Raw genomic sequence first — 25,190 nt, forward strand, 5'->3', positions numbered from 1 at the left:
GTAGGCCATTCTGCCCATTGAGTCTACTCCACCATTCAATGAGATCATGGCTGCTCTGATAATCCTTACTTTCCTGCTTTATCATTATAATCCTCGATTCCCTCACTAATTATAAATCTATCACAGCCTTGAATATACTTAATTACTCATCTTCAACAATCCTTTGTGGTAAAGAATTTTACAGATTCACTACCCTTTGAGAGAAAAAGATTCTTCCTCATCTCTGCCCTAACTGGGTAGCCCTTACATTGAGATTTTGCCTGCTGGTCCTACATTCCCACTCCCACTCACCAAAGAGAAACAACCTCTTCACATCTACCCTGTCAAGTACAATGATAACCTATTTGCCCTCTTTTCTTTTAAAATCCAATGAATAGTGACCTCCTTAACCCCCACGGTGGCACAGTGCTGCTGCCTCACAGTGCCAAAGACCTGGGTTCAATTCCCACCTCACGCAACTGTCTGTGTGGAGTTTGCACATTCTCCCAATGTCTGCGTGGGTTTCCTCCGGGTGCTCCGGTTTCCTCCCACAGTCCAAAAAGGTGCAGGTTATGCGAATTGGCTATGCTAAATTGCCTATAGTGTTAGGTGAAGGGGTAAACGTAGGGGAATGGGTCTGGGTGGGTTGATCTTCGGAGGGTCGGTGTGGACTTGCTGGGCCGAAGGGCCTGTTTCCACACTAAGTAATCTAATCTAACGAAATCCCTCAATATCCAGGATCAACTTAGTGAACCATCTCAGAACTGTCTTCAACACTAGGATATCTTTCCTTAGATAAAGGGACCAAAACTGTTCGAAGTATTCTGATCAGTGAGGAGAAAGTGAGGACTGCAGATGCTGGAGATCAGAGCTGAAAATGTGTTGCTAGAAAAGCGCAGCAGGTCAGGCAGCATCCAAGGAACAGGAGAATCGACGTTTCGGGCATAAGCCCTGATTCCTGAAGAAGGGCTTATGCCCGAAACGTCGATTCTCCTGTTCCTTGGGTGCTGCCTGACCTGCTGCGTATTCTGATCAGTACCATGTACAGTTTCAGCAAGACCTTCCTATTTAATACTCCATTCCCTTTGGCACAAAAAATAACTTTATTTTTGTCTTCCCAACCAGTCACTGAACTTGAATGCTAGATTTTTATGATCCATTCACAAGGTCGCCCACATCCCACAGTAAAATTTAGAAGGGCTGTAGTGGTATATGAGTTGAACCAAAAGCAACCATGGTCAGTGGTAAGGCTGGTAGTTTGTTGAGACTGATTTGTTTGGAGGATGGTTGAGGATGGTGCTGTCCATGCAGCATACACGGACATTGTGTCAAAAACATTTGGATGATGGTCAGGACAGGCAAATCAGCAAACTGCTGCTGTCAAGTACCTGTTCTTTTACGTGTTGGGAATAATGTTGTATAGTTTCTCAAAGAGGAGAATTGGAAGTGGCTTAAATCAAATGTGTTTGTTAGTGGGATGCAAATTTATGGAAATAAAATGATTACCACTCAGAGTTGAGATTCTGAAGTAGCCATATGAAGCTTAAGGGGAAATTGAAAACATTTTTCTTGGCATTTAGATTCAGATATATTCATTTTCTGTGTACTTTCCCTTCATTCTCTCTCTTGCTCACATCACACCAACAAGAGGAAAATTTTAAAGGGCCCATCACCCAACCAAAAACATAAGCAAGTGAGCCATCACACATCCCATCTCAAAAGAAAAAGAACCTCCATGAACCATAACATCAATGCATCATATTTTAATTAAAATTCAAAATGTCCAACTTCTGACATTCTCAGTAACTTGATCAAAGGATGACAGCATTTAAATTTTTACATGTTCTTTATGCAGCAATATGATACTTAAATCAAACTCTAGAAAAAATGTTCACAATTATATTATTCCTTCCTGAAAGGGAACAATTTTTAAAGTAAATGATTACAGCAATAGACTCTAGTGAAGCAAACAGAGATGCTTGATGTAATTTTTTTCCAAAAAAGACCAGTCAAAATAATTTACATATATTGTATTTTCTGAAAATGTTTATTTCAAAACATTGAAGCGTTGAAACAAGGTTTAATACTTCTATTCCATTTGTGGAGTACTTTCTCTGACAATTATATAATTGTTTCCAAAATAATTGACTGTGATAGCTTAATCACCCTCTTGCAATAATATACCAGTAATTGTTATCTTGAATGGTTTGTAGAAATTTGGAGCACTCAGTACACATTATTGATAATTTATGAAGGCACTTCTACTCCTTGATCCACTGCCTGGACATAGCGTGGCATGCTTTCTTACCACCCACTTTCCCAATTTCCAACAGGATCATGGTGGGGTGGGGTATTTCATGCAGCAGTGCCATGTCGTCACACATTGTGGTGGTTCATGGACTCCCAACCCAGCTGTTCACTTCGTGACGTTGTGGAGTTTGTGGACCACATATATTAGTTCTGGGCAATTGCAAAACCTTTTTAATCATTTGAAATATCTTTTGTTGTGTTTTTAGTTGCACAGCCCCATGCTCCTGATCTTTGGCCATCCAGCGCATAGAGGCAAGTCAGCAGAGCTCACGAGCTTGCCAAGTTGGCCATTAAAAGGTCATCTTTTATCAGGATCTAATAATTTGTTCTTTGTTCTGTTTTAGCAATCATATCTTTATTTGAACAAGACAACTTGTGAAGTAGTGGAAAGCTTGTTTAGGCACATCTAATTAACATTTTTATAGGGTTGGCAGAAAAAATAGCATATTTTCAAAATGGGTAATTTTTCTTCATATCATCATTTTAGGGTTCATTAGTGTTATTAGACAGCTGACTCATGTGGCACATTGGTAGTGTCACTATCTTTGAGCAGGAGGTCCCAGGTTCAAGTCCCAGCTGTTCCAGAGGAGTGTAATAACATCTCTGAACAGAGTGATTAGAAAATGTGTTATTAAACTGGTCATTGATTTCACATACAAGGTAAATAGGCAAACAACCCAACAACTTTAAATAACTTGGAACAAATTCTACGGAACTACGGCTGGCCTATTAACTAGCCTGCCTCAGCATTTACCTACCCCAAATCTGGACTGGAACTAATTTTGTAGGCCAATATTGCCTTTGCCACAGCAAACATCATGTGATTCACATTGTTTCGGTTGGAAAAATCAGCCCCAGGTTTGAAACTAGAATATTTAGAAGCCCCAGAGTGTAAAAACAGGCCATTTAGCCCAACAAATCCACACCAAACCTCCAACGTGTATCCTACTCAGACCCATCCCCCTACCTTTTCCCCTAACCCTGTAGTTCCTATGGCTAACGCACCTAATCTATGCATCCCTGAACACTATGTGTAATTTAGTATGGCCAATCCACCAAATTTGCACATCTTCAGACTATGGGAGGAAACCGGAGCAGAAACCCACAGAGCCACGGGGAAAAAGTGCAAACTCCACAAAGAGACAGGTGCCAGAGACTGGAATTGAACCCAGGTCACTGGTGGTTTGAGGCAGCAGAGCTAACCACTGAGCTACCATACTACCCCTGTCAGGATACCAGCTCTGTCAGATGGTGACTTATAAATATCACCACCTTCACAAGGACTATAAAGGCTTGCCTTGGCAGCAATGCTCACATTCCATGAACAGATTTAAGAGAACTTAATTTAGCTACTACCTCTGTTCAAATTTAAATAATCAAATCACTTCTCTCCTTATTAACTTCCAAATTTGAATGAAAGTGTGGATAGAATCGTACACAAATGATCACCATGTCACAATTTTGAGAATAATAGGGTTAAAGTCCAAGGAATTATTTCTTAAATGCTTGGTTTAAAAAAGTCAAAGTTTCTTGTATTAAAAAAAAAGAAAAAGCATTAGGGATTTGGCAACTGATTTAGAACTAAACTTCGAAGTATACTTGTTGTCTGTGGTTCAATAGTCACCAAATCCCACCTTATAAAGAGAGAAAAAAAAATCAAATCCTCTGACTTTGCCTCAAGCTTTCTGCTAGATTGTCTTACAAAATGTAAACTTTAGATTGGATAACAGCAAACATATGTCATAATTAACAATGAATGTTAATCCTCAAAGTTTACTGCTCTATTGGTCTTTGTTAGCAAACATCAATTACCCAGATTGAGTAACACCATCCATACAAGGGTTTGATCAATAAATTCTAATATAGAAAAATGAGAGCAAGGAATTTAACCTCCGTGAATCAGAATAAATTCAAAACATAGTTTCAGCCCAGACGAAGTTATTTATATGGTAATGAAGAGAATGGATACTACAGAAATATTTCATGCTGAGTTAATTCAAAAAGGTTTAATTATAATTTGAGTCATTGGGCTATGTGTAATAATCAACACTGTACATATTATTTGTAAGACAACATACATACAAGACAAGCCTAATTTATCTCACTGAAGCTGTACACATGCTAAAAGTATATTCAACAAATTTCTTTCAAATCTGAAGTGATAGAAATAAAGTCCTTAGAAAAATGAAGTAATGGAGAATTTGCCTTCCTCAGAGTTCAGTCAATGTTTGTAGCTGAGAAATACAACTCAAATTAGTACTTAGAAAATACAAAAAGTTCTAATACTTAAATGGGCATATTCAGTAGTGCAAAATATGCAATAGTAGAGGATATGCAAACAATTTTATATCCATCATGAAGGATTGGCTAAGACATTGAATCTCTGATCTCATCAATCACACTTTCATTTACAAGATCTTGTGATTCAAAATGGACATTATGGACCAGTATTTTCTTGGTTGCAGTTACAAGCTTGGAATAGTTTTCTGGATTATAACACCTATGTTGATATGAACGAAGCAGAGGAGCTCTATCCTTGTTTCGTGATAAACACATTGGAGGGCGTCTCTGATTTTCACCATCTTTTAAAGACTCTGGGAGTGGCTTCCGCTTGCTTTCTGGAAGCAACATGATGCACAGCACTGAGAGGACAGCAAAAGAGGCAAACACAACATGCAGGAGAAAGAAGCCATGTTTATTATGGAGATCCATTATCGGAGATGTTGCTTTTCCAATGCAGCTTGTTGCCATAACAAGACCTAAGCCTGCACCTCTGTGAAAACATTTTGTGAAAATAAGTATTTTAAGTTCTTCTGAAAAATTTATAAGGCTAATTATAAAAAAGTACTAAATGACAATTCATAATTGGCCAGAAAAATTGCAGGGCAAATGCAGTTACTTGTGGGCAAACTATTTAGCAATTTCAAGTGGTGGTAGTTTGTGGTTAAGTATGAATACCCAGAAGTTGCTACTTGAATTTCTCTGATCCAATGCTAACTTCATGAAAAAGACATACTGCTCTTGATTTGCCCACCGTTTCTTAAAAGAAATTGCCCAATAAAGTCACCCTATAAATGTATACATAATAAGTGTTGATAACTAATAAGTGAGTTAATTAGCCTCTCTGGCATTAAGAATTTCAAGAAAAATTTCTCCTTATCTCTTATGTTTCTTTACTTGATTTTACATCAAAATACAGTTGTAAATTTACCCCCTTCTTAATTCTTCCCATGTTTATTTTCCAATCCTCTATCTTACTGTTATGAAGATAGCCTATTAGGTGCCCTATTCATTCCCATTTCCTTACTGCGCCATTATCACCTTGCACTTTTAGTAACTTAAATGGAGAAACATTTTTGTGTGCAGAAGATATTAGAGGCAATGTTGGTGGTCTTCCACTGAGCATTTAATCATCTAGCTGGTAGTTATGTTCACTGAAAAAGATTATTATACAATCACTAGGTCAAAAATATAGTACCCTATCCCAAACAAAAATCTAATACGTAATTTTATATTGGAGATAACAACACTTTGTCCAAATGTACAGCCTTTCAGATATAGAAATTGCACACAAATCTCTCACACTTGTACCCTCAGGGTGAAAGAAGTTTCCACACAGTAATAAATTAGAGTTAATGCTACTGAAACCAAGTACCTTTAAAAAGTTAAAAATCTACATGGATATAGTTCCAGTCATAGAGGTATAACAGCATGAAAACAGACCCTTCAGACCAGATATCCTAAACTAATCCAGTCTCATTTACCAGCACTTGGCCCATATCCCTCTAAACGCTTCCAATTCATTTACCCACCCAAATGCATTATAAATGTTGTCATTGTACCAGCCTCCACCACTTCCTCTGGCAGCTCATTCCATACATACACCACCTTTGTGTGAAAAAGTTGCCCCTTAGGTTTAGGGTGACAGGGGAAAAAATTAAAAGGGATCAATGCCCTCTAGTTCTGGAATCCCCCCACCCCAGAGAAAAGACCTTATCCTTGCCCCTCATGATTTTACAAACCTCTATAAAGTCACCCCTCACCCTCTGACACTCCAGGGAAAACCCCAGCCTATTCAACCACCAACCCTAGCAACATCCTTGTAAATCTTTTCTGAACCCTTTCAAGTTTCACAACATCCTTCCTACATGAGGGAAACAAGAATTGTTTGTAGTATTCCAAAAGTGGCCTAACTAATGTCTTGTATAGCCATAACATGACCTTCCAACTCCTATACTCATTGCTCTGACTAATAAAGGCAAGCATACTAAGCACCTTCACTACCTGCGAATCCACTTTCAAGAAACTATGAACCTGCACTCCAAGGTCTCTATTTTCAGTAACACTCCCAGGACCTTACCATTAAGTGTACAAGTCCTGTCCTGATTTGCCTTTCCAAAATGCAGCACCTCACATTTAATCTAAAATTAAACTCCATCTGCCACTCCTCAGCCCACTGGCCCATCTGAACAAGATCCCATTGTAGTATGGGTAGCCTTCTTCACTGTCCATTACACCTCCAACTTTAGTGTCATCTGCAAACTTACTAACTATACTTCCTATATTCACATTCAAATCATGTATATAAATAGCAGTGGACCCAGCATCGATCCTTCTGGCACACTGCTGGTCACAGGCCTCTCAGTCTGAAAAACAACCCTCCACCACCCTCAGTCTTCTACCTTTGAGTCAGTTCTGTATCCACATAGCTAGCTCCCCCTCTATTCCATGTGATCTAACCTTGCTAAGCAGTGAACCATGAGGAACCTTGTCGAATGCCTTACTTAAGTCCATATAGATCACGTCTACTGCTCTGCCCTCATCAATTCTCTATGTTACTTCTTTAAAAATCTTAATCATGTTAGAAAGACATGACTTCCCACATACAAAGCCATGTTGACCATCCTAATCAGTCCTTGCTTTCCCAAATACATGTAAATCCTCTGCCTCAAGGTTCCCTCCAACAACTTCCCCACCACCGATGTCAGACTCATCGGTCTATAGTTCCCTGGGCTTCTCCTTATCACCTTTCTTAAATAGTGGCATCACGTTAGCCAACCTCCAACCCTTCCGACACCTCACTTGTGACTATCCATGATACAAATATCTCAGCAAAGGGGTCCAGCAATCATTTCCATAGCATCTCACAGCGTTCTAGGGTACATCTAGTCAGGTCGTGGGGATTTATCCACTTTTATGCATTTTAAGACATCCAGCACTTCCTCCTCTATAATATGGACATTTTTCAAGATGTCAACATCTATTTCCCCACATTTTGTAATCTTTCATGTCCTTCTCCACAGTAAAGCATTTAGTATCTCCCCCATCTTTTCAATACCACACAAAGATCAGCAAGGCAGCCGGGGGTCTTATTCTTTCCCAAGTTACCTTTTTGTCCTTAATGTAATTATATATTATCCTGGTGAATTTTTACTTGGAGATATGGTTTATGGGAATGTACCAAATGAAGGACTGATATTTTCCAGTAAGCAGACAGTAGGGAAGAAATGATTTTGCAGTTTGCTGTTTATTATTTTTAAAATGAAATGACCTCTCCTGTGATTTAAATAGTCTACTAAGAATGATATGCATTAGACCTCAGCTACTGAATCCAAGTGCATGCATCAATGCAAGTTTCTGCTCAAACACTCACCAGAGTTCAGAGGTTAGAAATACTCACCTCCTGACACCCAAAAGCCTGTTCATCATCTACAAGGCACAAATCAGGGGTGTAATGGAATACTTCCATTTGTCTGGCTGGGTGCAGGTCCGACAACATGCAAGAAGCTTGATATCATCCAGGAAAATGCAGTCCGCTTGACTTGCACAACATCCACAAACATCCACTCTCTCCACCGTCAATGCTCAGTAGCAGCAGTGGGTACTATTAACAAGATTCACTGCATAAACTTACCAAAGATCTGTTGATAATACCTTCCAAACTTATAACCACTTCCATCTAGAAGGATAAGGACAGCAGATACATGAAACACCACCATCTTCAAGTTCCCCTCCAAGCATCTCACTATCCTCACTTGGAAATACATTGCCGCTCCTTCATTGTCACTGGGTCAAAATCCTGGAATTTCCCCTCTAATGGTATTGCAGGTCAACCTACAGCAGGTTGACTGCAGAGGTTCAAGGCATCAGCTCACCATCACCTCAAGGGCAACTAAAGATGGGCAATAAATGCTGGGCAACCAGCAATGCCCACATCCCACAACTGAATTAAAAAAACCAAAGTCTGCAATTTTTCCAGCCATATGTGGACATGGGGACAGGGAAAAAGGAGGAGGATGACCAGGGAGGTGGAGGCGGAGAAAGATACAGGCCATGCAAGTTAAGAATCAAAACATTCACCGCGTTTTTAATGCCATCCTCAAAAATCAAATCTAGTGTTACAAATGATATTCAGCTTTTCAGACAAATCAATTTTGAAAAAATTTAACACTTGGAGTTTTACTTTTTCATTGTTACTTCAGTGCATTTTTAGTATTAGAATATATCACTATAATGCAGGAGTCCTAATTTGCCGCTAATTAAACGCAGGCATAATTTTTAGTGACGCCAAAAAAAATTCAGAAAATTATATTCATATGAATACCATAATCGCAGCACTCACCTAATTACGGTTGGAATAACCTCACTGGCAAAAAAATTACTCAGTGTAACAACAACATAAGCTGAGAACAGACCCAGGACGGAAAGAGCCAGTTGAAGAATTTGATGCAGGTCTGCAAGAAAAAAATAAACACTGTTGGCACTGTAATACCAAAGACCAAAAGCTCAAATCACTTCCACAAATAATTGGAGACTCTCTTAGTATGTCCCATTATTTATACTTGAGCCAGATTTGGCACAAGCGCACTTGTCGTAGAGGCTGTTAATAGACATCCATAAGCACACTAAACAAAATAGCAGAAGTAGACTTAAGTCTCTCAATCTGTCATTCATTAAGATCATTGGTGAAATTTTACATAAGTTCATTTTCCAACCTAATCTCCATATCCCTCAATTTCCTGAAAGTCCAAAAATTGATCATGTGCATTCCATAATATATTCAAAATAACAACACAGACAACACAGAAGCATGGATTAAAAAAAAAACTTATCTGACTGACACTTAACAGACACTAAAGAAAGCTGTTTTAGTAAAAGGATTAAATTAGAACTTCCAGGACTTAGCAGGATTAGCAGAATTTAGCAGGATTAGAAACAATACTGAAATACAACCAACTCACAGGCTCAGTTCGGGCGCTTGAGGGTTGCAAGGTAGCCAGGAAAGACCTAAAGAGAGAGCTCAGAAGAGCCAGGAGGAGACATGAGAAGTTGTTGGCAGATAGGATCAGGGTAAACCCTAAGGCTTTCTAGAGGTATTGAAGGAATAAAAGAATGACAAGAATAAGATTAGGGCCAATCAACGATAGTAGTGGGAAGTTGTGTGTGGAGTCAGAGGAGATAGGGGAAGCACCAAATGAATATTTTGCGACAGTATTCACTCTAGAAAGTGACAATGTTGTCAAGGAGAATACTGAGATACAGGCTACTAGACTAGGTGGGATTGAGGTTCACAAGGAGAGGTATTAGAAATCCTGCATAGTGTGAAATTAGATAAGTCCCCTGGGCCGGATGGGATTTATCCTAGGATCCTCTGGGAAGCCAGGGAGGAGATTGCCGAGCCTTTGGCATTGATCTTTAAATCGCCATTGTCTACAGGAATAGTGCCAGAAGTCTGGAGGATAGCAAATGTGGTTCCCCTGTTCAAGAAGGGAAGTAGAGCCAATCCTGGTAATTATAGACCAGTGAGCCTTGCTTCAGTTGTTGGTAAAGTGTTGGAAAAGGTTAAAAAAGATAAGATTTATCATCATCTAGAAAATAATAATTTGATTAGGGATAGTCAGCATGGCTTTGTGAAGGGTAGGTCGTGCCTTACAAGCCTTATTGAGTTCTTTGAGAAGGTGACCAAACAGGTAGATGAGAGTAAGCCGGTTGATGTGGTGTATATGGATTTCAGCAGAGCGTTCGATAAGGTTTCCCATAGTAGGCTATTGTACAAAATGCGGAGGAATGGGATTGTAGGAGATATAGCAGTTTGGATCAGTAATTGGCTTGCTGAAAGAAGACAGAGGGTGGTGATTGATGGGAAAAGTTCCTGCTGGAGTCCAGTTACCAGTGGTGTACCGCAGGGGTTGGTGTTGGGTCCACTGTTGTTCGTTCATTTTACAAATGACCTGGATGAGGGTGTAGAAGGGTGGGTTAGTAAATTTGCAGATGACACTAAAGTCAGTGGAGTTGTGGATAGTGATGAAGGATGTTGTAGGTTTCAGAGAGACATAGATAAGCTGCAGAGCTGGGCTGAGAGGTGGCAAATGGAGTTTCATGCGGACAAGTGTGAGGTGATTCACCTTGGTTGGAGTAACCGGAATGCAAAGTACTGGGCACATGGTAAGATTCTTGGTAGTGTAGATGAGCAGAGAGATCTCGGTGTCCAGGTGCACAGATCCTTGAAAGTTGCCACCTAGGTTGACAGGGTTGTTAAGAAGGCATACAGTGTTTTAGCTTTTATTAATAGAGGGATCGAGTTCCGGAACCATGAGGCTATGTTACAGCTGTACAAAACTCTGGTGTGGCCACACTTGGAGTATTGTGTACAGTTCTGGTCACCGCATTATAAGGAGGATGTGGAAGCTTTGGAAAAGGGTGCAGAGGAGATTTACTAGGATGTTGCCTGGTATGGAGGGAAGGTCTTACGAGGAAAGGCTGATGGACTTGAGGCTGTTTTTGTTGGAGAGAAGAAGGTTGAGAGGTGACTTAATAGGGACATATAAGATAATCAGAGGGTTAGATAGGGTGGACAGGGAGAGCCTTTTTCCAAGAATGGTGATGGCGAGCACGAGGGGGCATTGCTTTAAATTGAGGGATGATAGATACAGGACAGATGTCAGAGGTAGTTTCTTTACTCAGAGTAGTAAGGGTATGAAATGCTTTGCCTGTAACGGTAGTAGATTCACCAACTTAAAGTACATTTAAGTCATCATTGGACAAGCATATGGACGTACATGGAATAGTGTAGGTTAGATGGGCTTCAGATTGGTATGACAGGTCGGCGCAACATCGAGGGCTGAAGGGCCTGTACTGCGCTGTAATGTTCTATGCCTATGAAACCCAGCAAACCATCAGACAGACAGTCGCACCAACATCAAGCAGGAAAAATGAAAGAAACACACTCAATACACAAGGAAAGCTCGAGAAAGACTTAAAAAAGATAAAAACATTGTTTTCCTACCTGCAGACAAAGGACGCTTGACAGTCATTTTAAATCAAAGAGACTACATTGAGAAAGCGAATGCACTACTTGCAGATACCAACACGTACCAACAAGTAACAATAGACCCAACCCCACAACTAGAGAACCGAATTACAGCCCTACTCAAAATAAGCTTCAGAAATCTGGAGAAATAAATGAGACAGACTTCCAAAAAATGAAATTAATTGGATCCAACATACCACGCTTCTACAGATAATCCAAAATTCACAAACCAGGAGCCCCCCTCAGACCCATAGTCTCGCTACCTGGAACACCAACTTACAGACTGGCCAAGGAGCTACACCAAACACTAAAACACTTAGAAGAAGATTCACGCCGCTCCATCCAAGAATCCCTGAAAACCAAACACACCAAGATAGAAGAGGATGAAATAATGGTCTCATTTGACGTAACAGCCCTGTTCACATCCATTAACATCAACCTGGCCAAGGAAACACTGACTACATTATTAGAAGAACCAAAGTCACATGCACCAAATACCAACTTCATCAGCAAGGACAATGTCGTCAAGCTAGTGGACTTATGCCTTACCACCCACTGCACCTTCAATAACAAAACTACAGACAAACCAACAGAACACCCATGGGATCTCAGATACCAAGGTTCTTAACAGAGGCAGTAATGCAGAGACTCGAACGAACAACTCTGCCAACCATCCTACCCTAACTTTGGGTCTGCTACGTGGATGATACCTTTGTCATCACTAAATGAAACAAATTAGAGGAAACTTTCAAGACCATCAATAATACTCATACTGGCTTAAAAATCACTGAAGAGGAGGAAAACAAAAACAAACTGTTATTCCTAGATGTCACAATAGAGCGATTAGCCAATGGGGAACTTCAAACCAGCACCTACAGGAAAACAACACATACGGACCAAATAGTGAACTACACAAGCAATCATCCCAACAAGCCACCACATACTGCAGCACAGAGAAACTATGCAGAGTGGAGGAACACCATCTATACTGTGAATTCAAAAAGAATGGATACCCAATGAACACAGTCCGTCGATTTCTCAGCAACAAACCTAAACAAGCAGACAAAACATGTCCAGAAACCCTAGCCACTCACCCCTACATCAAATCGGAAACGATTGTTTGAAAAAGACTGAAAAGATCTCTTGGCATCATGGTTACCCACAAACCCTCCAACACACTTAAACAAGAGTTAACGAACTTTAATGACCCTACGCAGACAACAAGCAAAACTAAGGTCAATTACAAAATACCTTACAAGAACTGTAACAAACATTGCATTGCACAAACAGGCAGGAAACTAGCCACCAGGATACATGAACGTCAACTAGCCACAAAAAGACATGAGCCATTCTCACTAGTATCCTTACATACAGATGAGAAAGGACACTGCTTCAACTTGGACAACACATCCATTCTAGGACAAGCCAAACAGAGATGTGCACAAGAATTCCTAGAAGCATGACATTTCAACCAGAACTCCATCAATCAACACATTGACTTGGACCCCAGTTACCATCCCCTGAAAAAGAACAGGAAATGACATCACCATAGGAAATGTAGTATAGTAATGAAATGTCTGAAAATGAACATTCTAGCTCAACGAGCAAACCTATCCAGAATCTCAACCTGAGCTTCAAATCTTAAAACTCGCTAAGGGCAGCACAGTGGCTCAATGGTTAGCACTGCAGCCTCACTGCACCAGGGTTCCAGGTTCGATACCAGCTCTGGGTGACTGTCTGTATGGAGTTTGCACATGCTCTCAGAGTCTGTGTGGGTTTCCTCCGGGTGCTTCGGTTTCCTCCTACAATCCAAAGATGTGCAGGTCAGGTGAATTGGCCGTGCTGAATTGCCCGTGGTGTTAGGTGCAGTAGTCGGGGGGAGATGGGTCTAGGTGGGTTGCTTTTCAGAGGGTTGGTGTGGACTTGTTGGGCTGAAGGGCCTGTTTCCACTGTAGGGAATCTAATCTAATCAATAACTTAGTGCCCACATGCATCTAGATTTGATGACTCTCAATAGGTTCACAATCAAATGCATTTCTCATGTCAATTATTCTAAGTGGCTAATCTTTATCCTAAGACTATCAATCATTAGATCCACCAGCATGGAGAGACACAGTTGCAGTTGTTGTGGGAATGTTCGCTGAGTTGGGAATTTGGATTGCAGAAACTTTATCCGCTGTCTGGGTGACATCCTTAGTGCTGTGGAGTCTCCTGTGAAGTGCTGTTGTACTATGTTGGTTGGAACTTATGTGGCTTCATTCCCATTGTTTCAGGGTGCCAATTCTGGTTGTTCGTTTCAGTGGTCGGTATATTGAGTTTAGGTCAATGTGCTTGTTGATGGAGCCCATGGATGAGTGCCATGCTTCTATAAATTCTCTGGCGGTCTTCTGTTTGACTTGTCCTATTATTGTTGTGTTGTCCCAGTTGAATTTTAAGCCCTCGTCACCTGTGTGTAAAGATACTAGGGATAGCTGGTCGCAGGATTTAGTGGCTGTTTGATCTTTATGAATGTGGGTCATTAGTTTTCTGTGTGTTTGTCCTATATAGTGTTTTATGCAGTCTCTGCATGGAATCTTGTAAACTACACTTGTCCACAGTCCGACAGAAGGTTTAGCAAGGTCGATGCTAAGAAGTTTGAGTGTTTCAACGAGATAATTCTCTCATTCTTCTGAACTGAAAAGAGGCTCATTTTACTCGCTTTTTCCTTCAAGAACAGCATTTTCACCCAGGAATCAAGTGAACTTTTCTTGTGCCATTCAGTATATTTTTAATTAGGTAAAAGACCAATACTGCACATCATACTCCAGATATTCTACCTTATTCTTATGATCCAATCCTTTGGAAACAAACGTATGATTTGCCTTCCTAATTCTTTGCTGCATCTGAATGGTAACTTGCAATTTACGCACAAGGATGCACAAAACCTTCTGAATCCCAAAATTTAGTCATTTCCCAACTTTTAAAGTGTTCTATTTTTTCATTTTCCTACCAAAGTGGATAATTTCACATTTCCACATGGCTTACTTCATTTGCCACCATCTTGTTTAATCACATAACCAATCAATAAGCTTTGTAGCCTCTGTCGATTTTCCTCACAGCTTACTCTTCCACCCTCTTGATACTATCAATAAATGTAATATGTCACAGTTTCCTCCAAGTTGATGTAGATCGTAAATAGCTTCGGTCCAAGCATTGATCTTTGTAACATTTTAAATCATTCTATCCTACCGTTTTGAAAATGACCTATTTTCCCAATACTCCCATTTTCTTTTCACACCCAATGTTCAATCAAAGTTAACATATTACTCCCAATCCTATACACCCTAATCTTGAGTAGCAGCTTCTAAGTGACATCTTATGGAATCCGTTCTCAAAATTCAAATGAAGTAAAGCAGGCAGTTTCTCTTTTTTTTTAAAGAAGTTGGACATCCTGAAAAATCAAAGCTTCAATAAATGTAAATTCCCTGCGTAAAAGTTTTCCTAGTGCCTTCCCCCTCCATGTCCTTAATAAATATTTTTTGTATTTTCCCTACCTCTGACATTTGGCCAATTGGCATTTTATTCAAAGTTTTCTTCCCCCCACTCCCCCCTCCTTTTGTGTGCAGCAGGATTACAGTTACCTTCCAATCAATGGGAACTTTTCCAGAATCTAGGGAACTCTGCAAGATCACAATCAATATTCACTATTTCTACAGTTGGCTCTTAGAAATCTATGCCAGTGCTTCCTAACCATTTTCCCATTGTGAAGCCATTTAGTGCTTGAAAATTACACAAGAGAGAATTATGACAGTGGCAAGTGTGGGAGACTGGACAATGTAGGATGGGTATTTAAGAAAAAAGACCTTCAGATAGTGATGAGAGGGGAAGAGTGGGAAGGTGGCGGAGCTGTAAATCAGAGTTAAGTAAAAGGCACCTTCATTTCCACCAAGGCTTTCAAGACAACAATCTCAAGGCTGTTCCCAATATTTTAAAAATTGCAATAGTTTAAAGACCATACCTGAGTTAGCACTTGGTCAGAGCTCCACGGTTCTTGCCATTCAGCTTGCAACCCAATTGCTCCAGTGTGAAGGCCTTCAGTTTCTGGAAACATCTCCAACAATTTTTTTTACTAATAGCAATTACTTTGAGTTCCTCACACTCATTATATCTTTGGTTCCCCATAGTTTCCAGGATGCGTTTGTTTCTCACTTGTCAAGCCAATGTAATTGCTTACAACCTGTCTACTATTTAAATAAAAACATTGTTGTACAGAACTTGAGTCGAGCTGAAAGGCCTCTGTCAAAATACCACCTTTTACTTCAGAGTTCACATGTGAATTACAGAATCTAGCTTTTTCTATTCCACCAAAATTTAAGAGAAATGGAGCAGTTTCAGTGATAAATGTTCAATTCTATTATATTCTTCATATTTTGCACTGTCCAGCACATAAGAATTTAATTTACTCCATTAGCAATGCCTTGATTTGAAAGAAATTGCCATCCTTCTTTTCAAGTCTCTCCATGGTCTCACCAGTTGCAATTTCTGTAACTTTCTCCAGCACTATATCTCTATCAGCACTCCTCTAATTCTGGTTTCTTGAGTATTTCCAATTTAAAAATCATTCCACAAATGCACAAGGAACAAGAGTAAGCCATTTGGTCCTTCAAGCCTGATCTGCCATTCAATAAAATCATGGTTGATTTGATTTTAACTCAAACTCTACTTTCCTGCATATCCCCAATAATCATACATCCTCATGGTAATCATGATATGATTTAACTTTGCCCTAAAAATACTTAAAGATTCTGCATCTATTGCCTTTTGAGGAATGGAATTCCAAAGACTTATGACCCTCTAACTTATTTTCCTCATCTCTACATTAAAGAAGTGACCCATTATTTTTAAACTATGACCCCTAATTCTAGATTGTCCAACAAATGGAACATCTTTTTGATATCCAACTGGTTGACGGCCCAACAGGATCTTGTTTTTTTTTAAATTAAGTCACCTCCAACTCTTCTAAACTCCAGAGGATATAGGGCTAGCCTGTCTAGCCTTACCTCAGGGAGGCATTCTGCTCATTCCAGATATTAGGGGAGAAAGTGAGGTCTGCAGATGCTGGAGATCAGAGCTGAAAATGTGTTGCTGGAAAAGCGCAGCAGGTCAGGCAGCATCCAGGGAACAGGAGAATCGACGTTTCGGGCATAAGCCCTTCTTCAGGAATCAGGGCTTATGCCCGAAACGTCGATTCTCCTGTTCCCTGGATGCTGCCTGACCTGCTGCGCTTTTCCAGCAACACATTCCAGATATTAGTCAAGTAAACTTTTTTTTGAACTGCTTCCAACATACCAACAATCTTCTGTAAGTAGAGCGACCAGTACTGTATGTGATTACACCAATACCTGATTAATTGAAGCATAATCTTCCTATTCTTGCACTCAATTCCCTTCTCAATAAAACATAACATCTTATTAGCTTTCCAGATTTCTTTCTGTTCTTGCACACTAACCTTCTGTGATTCATACACAAGGACACCCAGGTCTTTCTGCATCTCAGAGCTCTGCAACCACTCACCATTTAGATTATGTGACTTTTTTTTTATTATGTAAAATTGCACTTAGTCACATTGTACCCCATATGCCAGGTCTTTCCCCACTCACATAACCTATCTTTAAGACTTTGTAGCTCCTTATGTATTCTTCACAACTCCTTTTCTACTTGTCTTGATGCCATCAGCAAATTTAGCGACTACACCCTTTTTACCTTCATTGAAGTTATTTATACAAATTGTGAAGAATCAAAGCCTCATCATCAATGCCTGTGAAACAGCACTCATGATGCTCTGCCAGCCTGAAAAAGACACATGTAATCCTATACTCAGCCTACTATTGGCCAGCCAATCTCCTATCCACTCCAATAATGTTACCCCGACCAACATAAGCATTTATTTCTCACAGTAACCTCTGATGTAGCACATTATCAAAACGCTTTCGGGAAATCCAAGTACAATACATCTACTGTTTCCCCTTTATCTACAGCACAAGTTACTTCTTCAAAGACCTTCAATCATCTAGTCATATATGATTTCTTGCCACACAGCATTTACTGCCCACCCGTAATTGCTAAGTGAACGATTAAGAGTCAACAACATGATTGTACTTCTGGAGACACAGAGGCCAGACCAGGTAAAGATGGCAGTTTCCTTCCCTTAGACAAAACAAATGTTCAGTTCCTGGAAATTTCTCTAGTAATTTTTGTTTTTAAACTAGTAGCAATTACTTTGAGTTCCTCATGCTCATTAGACCTTTGGCTCCCCACACTTTCCAGGATGCTATGTCACCCTCATTGGCCAAGACAATGTAATTGTTTTCAACCTGTTTACTGTTTAAATAAATTTGGTATTTCAGAACTTGAGTATTGCTAAAAGGCTTTTGTCAAAACTTTTCCTCTTACCATGAAGTTAACATGTAAATAACAGAACTCTTTTTGTTCTTCCATTGAAATTAAAGAGAAATTCTGCTTAAACTATCCAAACGTTCTTTTGTAAAAGTCTTTAATAGCTTGTAATATTCTCCCTATGATGTTAAGCTAATTAGTAAACAGTTTCCTACTTTCCTCACTTTTTCATTAAAAAGGAGTTACATTAGCTATTTTGCAATTTAAAAGGAACTTTTCCCAAATCCAGGTGAGTTTTAGAAACTTAAAGCCAAAAGAATCAACTAGCTAACCAGTGAGTTCTTTTAAGACACTATGATAAAATCCCTCAGAACCTGAGGGCTTGTTAGCTTGCAGTTTCACAATTTACTCTCAATTACTTGACAACTGTAATTTTCTCCCTCCCTTACAGCATTTCTGGGAGGTTACTTGCATCCTTTCTAGTGAAGAGTGACAGAAAATCTGTTCAATTCATCTGCCATCTCTTTTTCCTCCATTATTAATTTCCCAGACTTATTTTCTATAAATATCAACATTTACTTTTGTTAACGTTTTAAAATATCTGAAGAAATGGATCTTATTTTTATATTTTTGGTTAACTTTCCTCTTGCTTTCTAATTTTCCTTTCTTATTAATCTTTTAATAATCCTTTGCTCTTTGTATTCTGTCCAATCTTATGGACTGCCAGTTATCTTTACAAACTTCTATATTTTTGAGTTTAATGATATCTTTGACTGTATTAGTTAACCATGAATGGCTGTTCTGTCCCTTTAACAACACTTCTCTCCCTTAAAACTATTAATGTTCAATCATATGATTGCTGCTACCAATGGTGTTTTCAGAATGGGGTAAGTAACCCAATCTCATTGGTCAAAACCTGGTCTATTCGAGCCTGTCATAACAAATCCTAAGAAATTGTTCCAAAAAACATTCATTGAATTCCTCATCTAGGCTACTTTCTCCCCATCTGATTTTTCCAGTCTATATGCAGGTTAAAATCCCATGAAAACTGCGGTAGCCCTTTGACAGGCTCTAATTATTTTTCCTTTATAACTTGTCCTGTCATCTACTTATTGTTAGGGAGCCTGTACAGAACCCCCAGAAGTGACCTCGAGCCTTTATCACTCCTTATTTCTACCCAAACCACTTCTTTACCCTAGTTTCCTGAATTTAGGTCATTCCTCTCTATTGTGCTTATATCATCTTTCGTTAAAAGAGCCAATCCACCACCCTTTCTTAGCTCCTTGTCCTTCCTAAACATTACATACCTTCAATATTCAGGTCCCAATCTAGATCATTCTGCATCCATTTTTCAATTATGGTCACTAGATTGTACTTATCTCAATTTGTAGAAGGAGCTTATCTGTTTTGATTTGAATACTATATGAATTCAAATAGTCCTTATTATTTTTGTAACCTCTAGTCTTATCTGATTCTCTGTCCCTTCCAGTCACTGTCTCTTTATCACTTACCATAATAATTCCCTTCTCTGTTGCTTACTGTTCACTCTTTGATTTACCACAACTTCCGAAATTCCCAGGCCCCTTTCCCTCAGTATTTAGTTTAAAACTTACGTTATCTCCCTAGTTATGCAGTTCACAAGAACGCCAGAATTTTGAACCAGCTACACTGAAGGAACGACAATTTTTTAAAAATTCAACATGGAGAGTGGCTTGGAGGGACTTACAAATGGTGGCATTCCCATGTATTTGCTGCCCTTGCCCTTCTATGTGGGGTGAGGTTTGGAAGATGCTGTCTAAAGACCCTTGGAGAATTTCTATATTACATTTTGTGGATCATACACACTGTTCTTACTGAGTGTTAATGGTGAGGGGAATGAATGAATGTTGATATGGTGGCAATGCAGGCTGCTTTGCCCTAGATGATGTCAAACCTCTTCAGTGTTGTTGAAGCTGCATTTACCAAGTAGGGAGTATTGCATGTCACTCCTGACTTGTGCCAGTTAGATGATAGACAGATTTGAGGAGTTACGTGCTGCAGGTTTCCTGATCTCAGACTTGTTCTTCTAACCACAGAACCTAGATGGCTAGTCCAGTTCAGTTTTTGGTCAATAGTAACATTAGGATGTTGATAGTGGGAACTTAGTAGTGGTAATGCCATTGAATGTCAAGGGCTGATGGTTGGATTTACTCCTGCTTGAGATGGTTGTTGCTTGGCTTTTATGTGGCGCAAATGTTATTTATCACTTGTTAGCCCAAGCCCAGATATAGTCAAATGTCTTGCTACATTTGATTCACAAATGGTACTAAACTTTATGCAAATCATCAGTGAACATCCCCGCTCTGACCTTAAGATGGAGAGTTGGATATTGATGAATCAACTGAAAATGATTAGGCCAAGGACACTCTCTTGGGGAACTCCTGCAGAATTGCCCTGGAGCAGAGATGAATGACCTCTAGCAATCACAATTAATCTTCTTTTGTGCCAGGTATGACTTTAACTAGGAGAGTTTGTCCTTGGATTCTAATTTTGATGGGGCTCCTTGATGCCACACGACGTCAAATGCAGCCATACTGTCCAGGACAGTCACGCTCATTTCATTCAACTCAAAATTCAGCTTGTTGGTCCATGTTCAGACCAAGGCTGTAATGAGCTGTAAGGAGCATAGCGATCATGGCAAAATCAAACTGAGCTACACTGAACAAGTTATTAAAAATTAAGCGCTGCTTTATAGCACTGTTGATAACATGTTCCATCATTTTACTAGTTATCAAGAGTGGATAGATGGCGTGATAACTGACTGGGTTGGATATATCCTGTCTTTTACGTACAGCAATTTTCCACATTCTCAGATAGGTATCAGTGTTTCAGTACAACTACAACAACTTGGCCAGAGGTTAGACAGGTTCTGGATCATGTGCCTTCAATATTAATACTGGAACATTGCCAGGGCTCATAGTCTTTACAGTATCCCATGCTTCCAATCATCTCTTGATATCACACGGAGTAAATCAAATTGGATGAAGACTGGCACCCATGATACTAGGGATGTCTGCTGCTTTACAGGTACAAAACAAACACAAAGTCAACATTGCTGAAAATGACATGTTCAAAATATTAACGTATTAATTAAAATATTTTCCTGGCTTCAATGAATTGAACTTCACATTAGCACCTGAATTAGTGTTTAATTCATGTACACTATAAAAAACTCACCTTCCATCTTTTGAGTAGCATGAGTTGAAAAAGAGCAAAAGCGCTTCAGAATCAACCAAGTTATTAACTAGGAAAATTATATAAATGTCATAAGTGATCAAATTCTCAGTTCATTTCTTGAGTTTTAGCAACTCAGCAGTTATTTTTATTCACTTACAGGATTATGAAATAGAATGATAATTTGTCACACATCCGTAATTGTCCTCAGTGGCACTAAACTATCTTCTTATAAACTCAGTCATCCAGCATGGTAACAGATCCTTCACTCCAACCAGTCCAGGCCATGTTCCCAAACTAAAATTGTTCCACCTGCCTGCACTTGGCCCCTATCCCTCTTAAGTGTTTCTATTCATGTACTTAGCCAAATGTCCTTTAAACATTGTAACTGTACCTGCATTCACCACTTTTCCTGACAGTTCATTCCATCCACAAATGACTGTAAAAACGTTGTCTCATTTTCTAAATTCTCCTCTCATCTTACAAATATGCCCCTTAGTTTTGAACTCCCCACTCTAGAGAAAAGAACCTTATCATTCACCTCATCTATGCTCCTCATGATTTTATAATCCTCAATAAGATCACCTCTCCACCTACTCCGCTCCAGTGAAAAAAATTCAGTCTATCTTTATATCTCAAACTCTCTATTCCTGGCAACATGATAAATCTTTCCTTGAACAATTTTAGTCTGTGTAGTGCAGGTATATCGGCAATTTAGTCAAGCAGAAGTGTTCAGAGATTATGGAGATGAAAGAACAAGAATATTTTCAAGTCTGAAGGACATGCAAGTTTGACAGAAAATTGAAGAACATGATAATTCCTATGCACCTACTTATTAGCTGTTCTAGATCAGTTTTGGAAAGTGCAACTAATGTAATTTTGCTGAGTTGCTGCAGTGCATTACACAGTACATTTGCTTTGCAACCATAGTGTACCAATGGCAGAGGAAGCAAGTGCTTAATGTGATAAATAAGGGTTAAGTAAATGAAGCAGCTGCTTTGACTTAACTGATTTGAGCTTCTTCTGCTGCACTCATGCAGACAGTACAACAAATTCTATTGCATTCCTGTCTTCTAGCTTGTAGATGGGATATATTTTGGCACAATGAATAGCATTGCAGCATCTGAATCAAGCTTTGGGTTCAACTTCTAAGCCAGCTCAATGGCCATGGAATGTGTGTTCATCACGCAGCAAACAAAATTAATATATAACATACAACAAACAGTGACAGAGCAATAGCAGGTGGCAAAAGTAGGAGAGTTAGTTCGCCACATGATGGAAATAAGTCAGGGCCTCTGCCATTACTATCCATAGTTTCAGGCTACAACATGCATGTAAAATAAAAGCCTTTAAACCTGCTTTGTTATAGTACTTTTAAAAAAAAATCCCAGTCAGCCAGTAATGAACCACTGAGGTTTTGCTGGTTAGGGATTTGGAAATTGTTATGCTACTGAATGTCGAAGGAAGATGGTTAGACTCTCCTATTAGTGAATGGTCACCACTGGGCACTAGGTGGCATTCATGAGCCCAAGCCAGAATGCTGTTCAGTTCTTGCTGCAAGGAATCATTAACTGCTCTATGATCTGATGGATCTGGAAATGGTGAACATTTTAATCAGTTAACATTAGCACTTCTGACCTTGTTAGAGGAAAGATTGATGACAAAACAGTTGAAAATGACTGAGCATGGGGAACTCTCTGAAGTGATTTCCTGGGGCAGAGTTAATGGCCTCCAAAAAGCACTATTTTCCTTCATGCTAGGCAAGACTAACCAGTGGAGATAATGTTCCCCTCTGATTTGGTATGAACTTCAGTATTTTCTTTTTACTTAATCCTCTCAAATGTGTGGTTCAAAATTTTAGGATTATTCACATTGAGTACTTATCAACCTTTGCTTGATTTTATCATTACATTAACTAGAAATGTGTGGTCTTCAATCATTCCTCAATTTAGTTACCAGCTACATATCACTCGTAACAATCTCAACCAAAGAATTCAGCACCATGTCCTATTAAGAAATCCCATGTAGAACTGAACTAGGCGGCTCTAATTTTTTCCATTTCAATTTGAATTTAGCAACTGATTTTAATCCTTTCCAACTATGATGAACTCAGACTCATCACCATCCCTTTTTTCTTTAAAAGGCAAGTCAAAATACAGGGCATTTCACTTCTAAATAAATTTGGAGCTGATCCCTCAGCTACATGTCATCTAAATACAGGACGTTCCCAGGTTTATGAACATCCGACTTACGAATGTCAAATAAATATGAACCGACCTCCAGCTTCTCATTTTTAAAAATTATTTTTAATAATCAGAGTTACATACAATATTTCACCCTAAAGAACGGGCAGACTAATTAGCCCATACCTGTTCTGACTTTTACACAAATTTGGCTTACGAACAGCGGAAAAAACTCGTTTGTAACCTAGGACTTCCTGTAATACAGTAGAGGCAATTTTGTATTTATTATAGCTTCTAGTGAAATTCTTTTTATATACCGTAATGGAAAGAGGGGCACCACAAACAAAAAATTGCACTTTTCAATTCCCTGTGCTAAAAGATTGTAGCGACCACTTATACTTACACTGTGAGAGAGCAAGCAACAACAGCGATGACATGCCTGTGATGATTGTTGACAGTAGCAGAATGCCACGACGGCCAAACCTGTTCACGGTAAAGTATAGAAAAAGGAGGGCCACGCCTTCAGCAGTGACAGCGACGAAATAGCTCAAGTAGAAATTGGAGCTATAGCCAGTGAGGGTTTGGGAAAAGCAATGCTGAATTCCACTGCCAATGAACCTGAGATAAAATGAATAAGGTTATCCCTTCTAGACAGTTATTGAAATGTCAAATATGAACAAAGATCTATGTTTTGAGGAGGGAAAAGAGATGCAATAGGTTTTGTGGTAAGATAGAAATAAGAATTTTTATTTTGATAAAACCTGTCGACTTTAAATCTCAGCGCAAGTATGAAAGTGCAAGAAATAAAAACCATGAGATTAGGTCTTATACTTCTTGAGCAAAAGTATCTTTTATTGTTCAGCAGAATTTATTTTAGGAAAATCACTAAAAAGAGTCATCAACATCTATAGAATAACACCTGTAAAACTTGCTGTAAGAATTAAATATCATACAGCATTAGATGTCTCAGTACAGAAATTGGGTTTATCTACCCCAACGGATTTATACCGCTGTTTATTGTTCATTCAAGCTTCTTTTCATTCTTGCTATCTAATCTCACTCGCACATCCTTCCTTTCTCTTCTCCTTTATGTATTTATTTAACTTCACCTTGATATTCACTTTAACTACTCCTTCCTATAGTAAATTGTCTATTCTAACCTCGATATGAGTAAAGGTATTTCTGAATTCCCCATCTGATTTATTGAAAAAAGACTTGAAGATTAATTTGGTCAAATTCGATTATTCAGATTATGTATTTTTCCAAAAAGCAGATGAAAAGAATATGGTGTCAATATTAAAAATCACACAACACCAGATTATAGTCCAATAAATCTATTCTGTCAGGAGTATTCTGGAAGCACCCACACCGAAATTGGTTGAGGTGGCTGAACTGCATCCTCTGGAACCCCGTTGTCTACCTTAGTCAAAGCATGCGCACTTACTTGGTGAAGATGTACACTGGTTGAATGGCCAACACACTACATCAAAAAGAGAGCTTCCTGGACAGTGACCTCCCTATTAGCCCAGACCCACGTAAATCATTCAACTTTTCACTGTCTTCAGTTCAGTCCATAGTCATGCATACCTGACAGTGCAATGATCTTTCCCTCATCCTATTCATTCACATTGTAAGTTTCATAAGTGATGGAATAATTTTGGTCAGTCTTTGCTTCATTTTAGGGCATTGAGATATCAATGATGCAGAATTTTGTGGCAATATTAGATTTGCAAACACCAGTGGTAAGGTGCAATTCATCTTTGAACAGCATTTTGAAACCTAAACACATTAATTCTGTATACTTTGCAAATGGTCGATAA

General features: G+C 39.1%; 1 protein-coding gene across 2 annotated transcripts in view; it reads right to left on the bottom strand.

The window, feature by feature from the left end:
• Positions 1-1,742: 1,742 nt before the first annotated feature.
• slc22a31 (solute carrier family 22 member 31) overlaps positions 1,743-25,190 on the bottom strand; it is a 60,491-nt gene continuing 37,043 nt past the window's right edge. For both annotated transcript variants that reach the window (XM_043706778.1, XM_043706779.1), the window contains 3 exons: positions 23,774-23,988; positions 8,912-9,023; positions 1,743-5,062 (listed from right to left, as the gene is read on the bottom strand). In XM_043706778.1, the coding sequence (XP_043562713.1) occupies positions 4,657-5,062; positions 8,912-9,023; positions 23,774-23,988 (733 nt within the window). In that variant the 3' untranslated portion in view covers positions 1,743-4,656. The remainder of the gene's footprint in view (positions 5,063-8,911; positions 9,024-23,773; positions 23,989-25,190) is intronic.

The sequence above is a fragment of the Chiloscyllium plagiosum genome, chromosome 17 (genome assembly GCF_004010195.1).
Source record: "Chiloscyllium plagiosum isolate BGI_BamShark_2017 chromosome 17, ASM401019v2, whole genome shotgun sequence".
NCBI classification, from domain to species: domain Eukaryota; kingdom Metazoa; phylum Chordata; class Chondrichthyes; order Orectolobiformes; family Hemiscylliidae; genus Chiloscyllium; species Chiloscyllium plagiosum.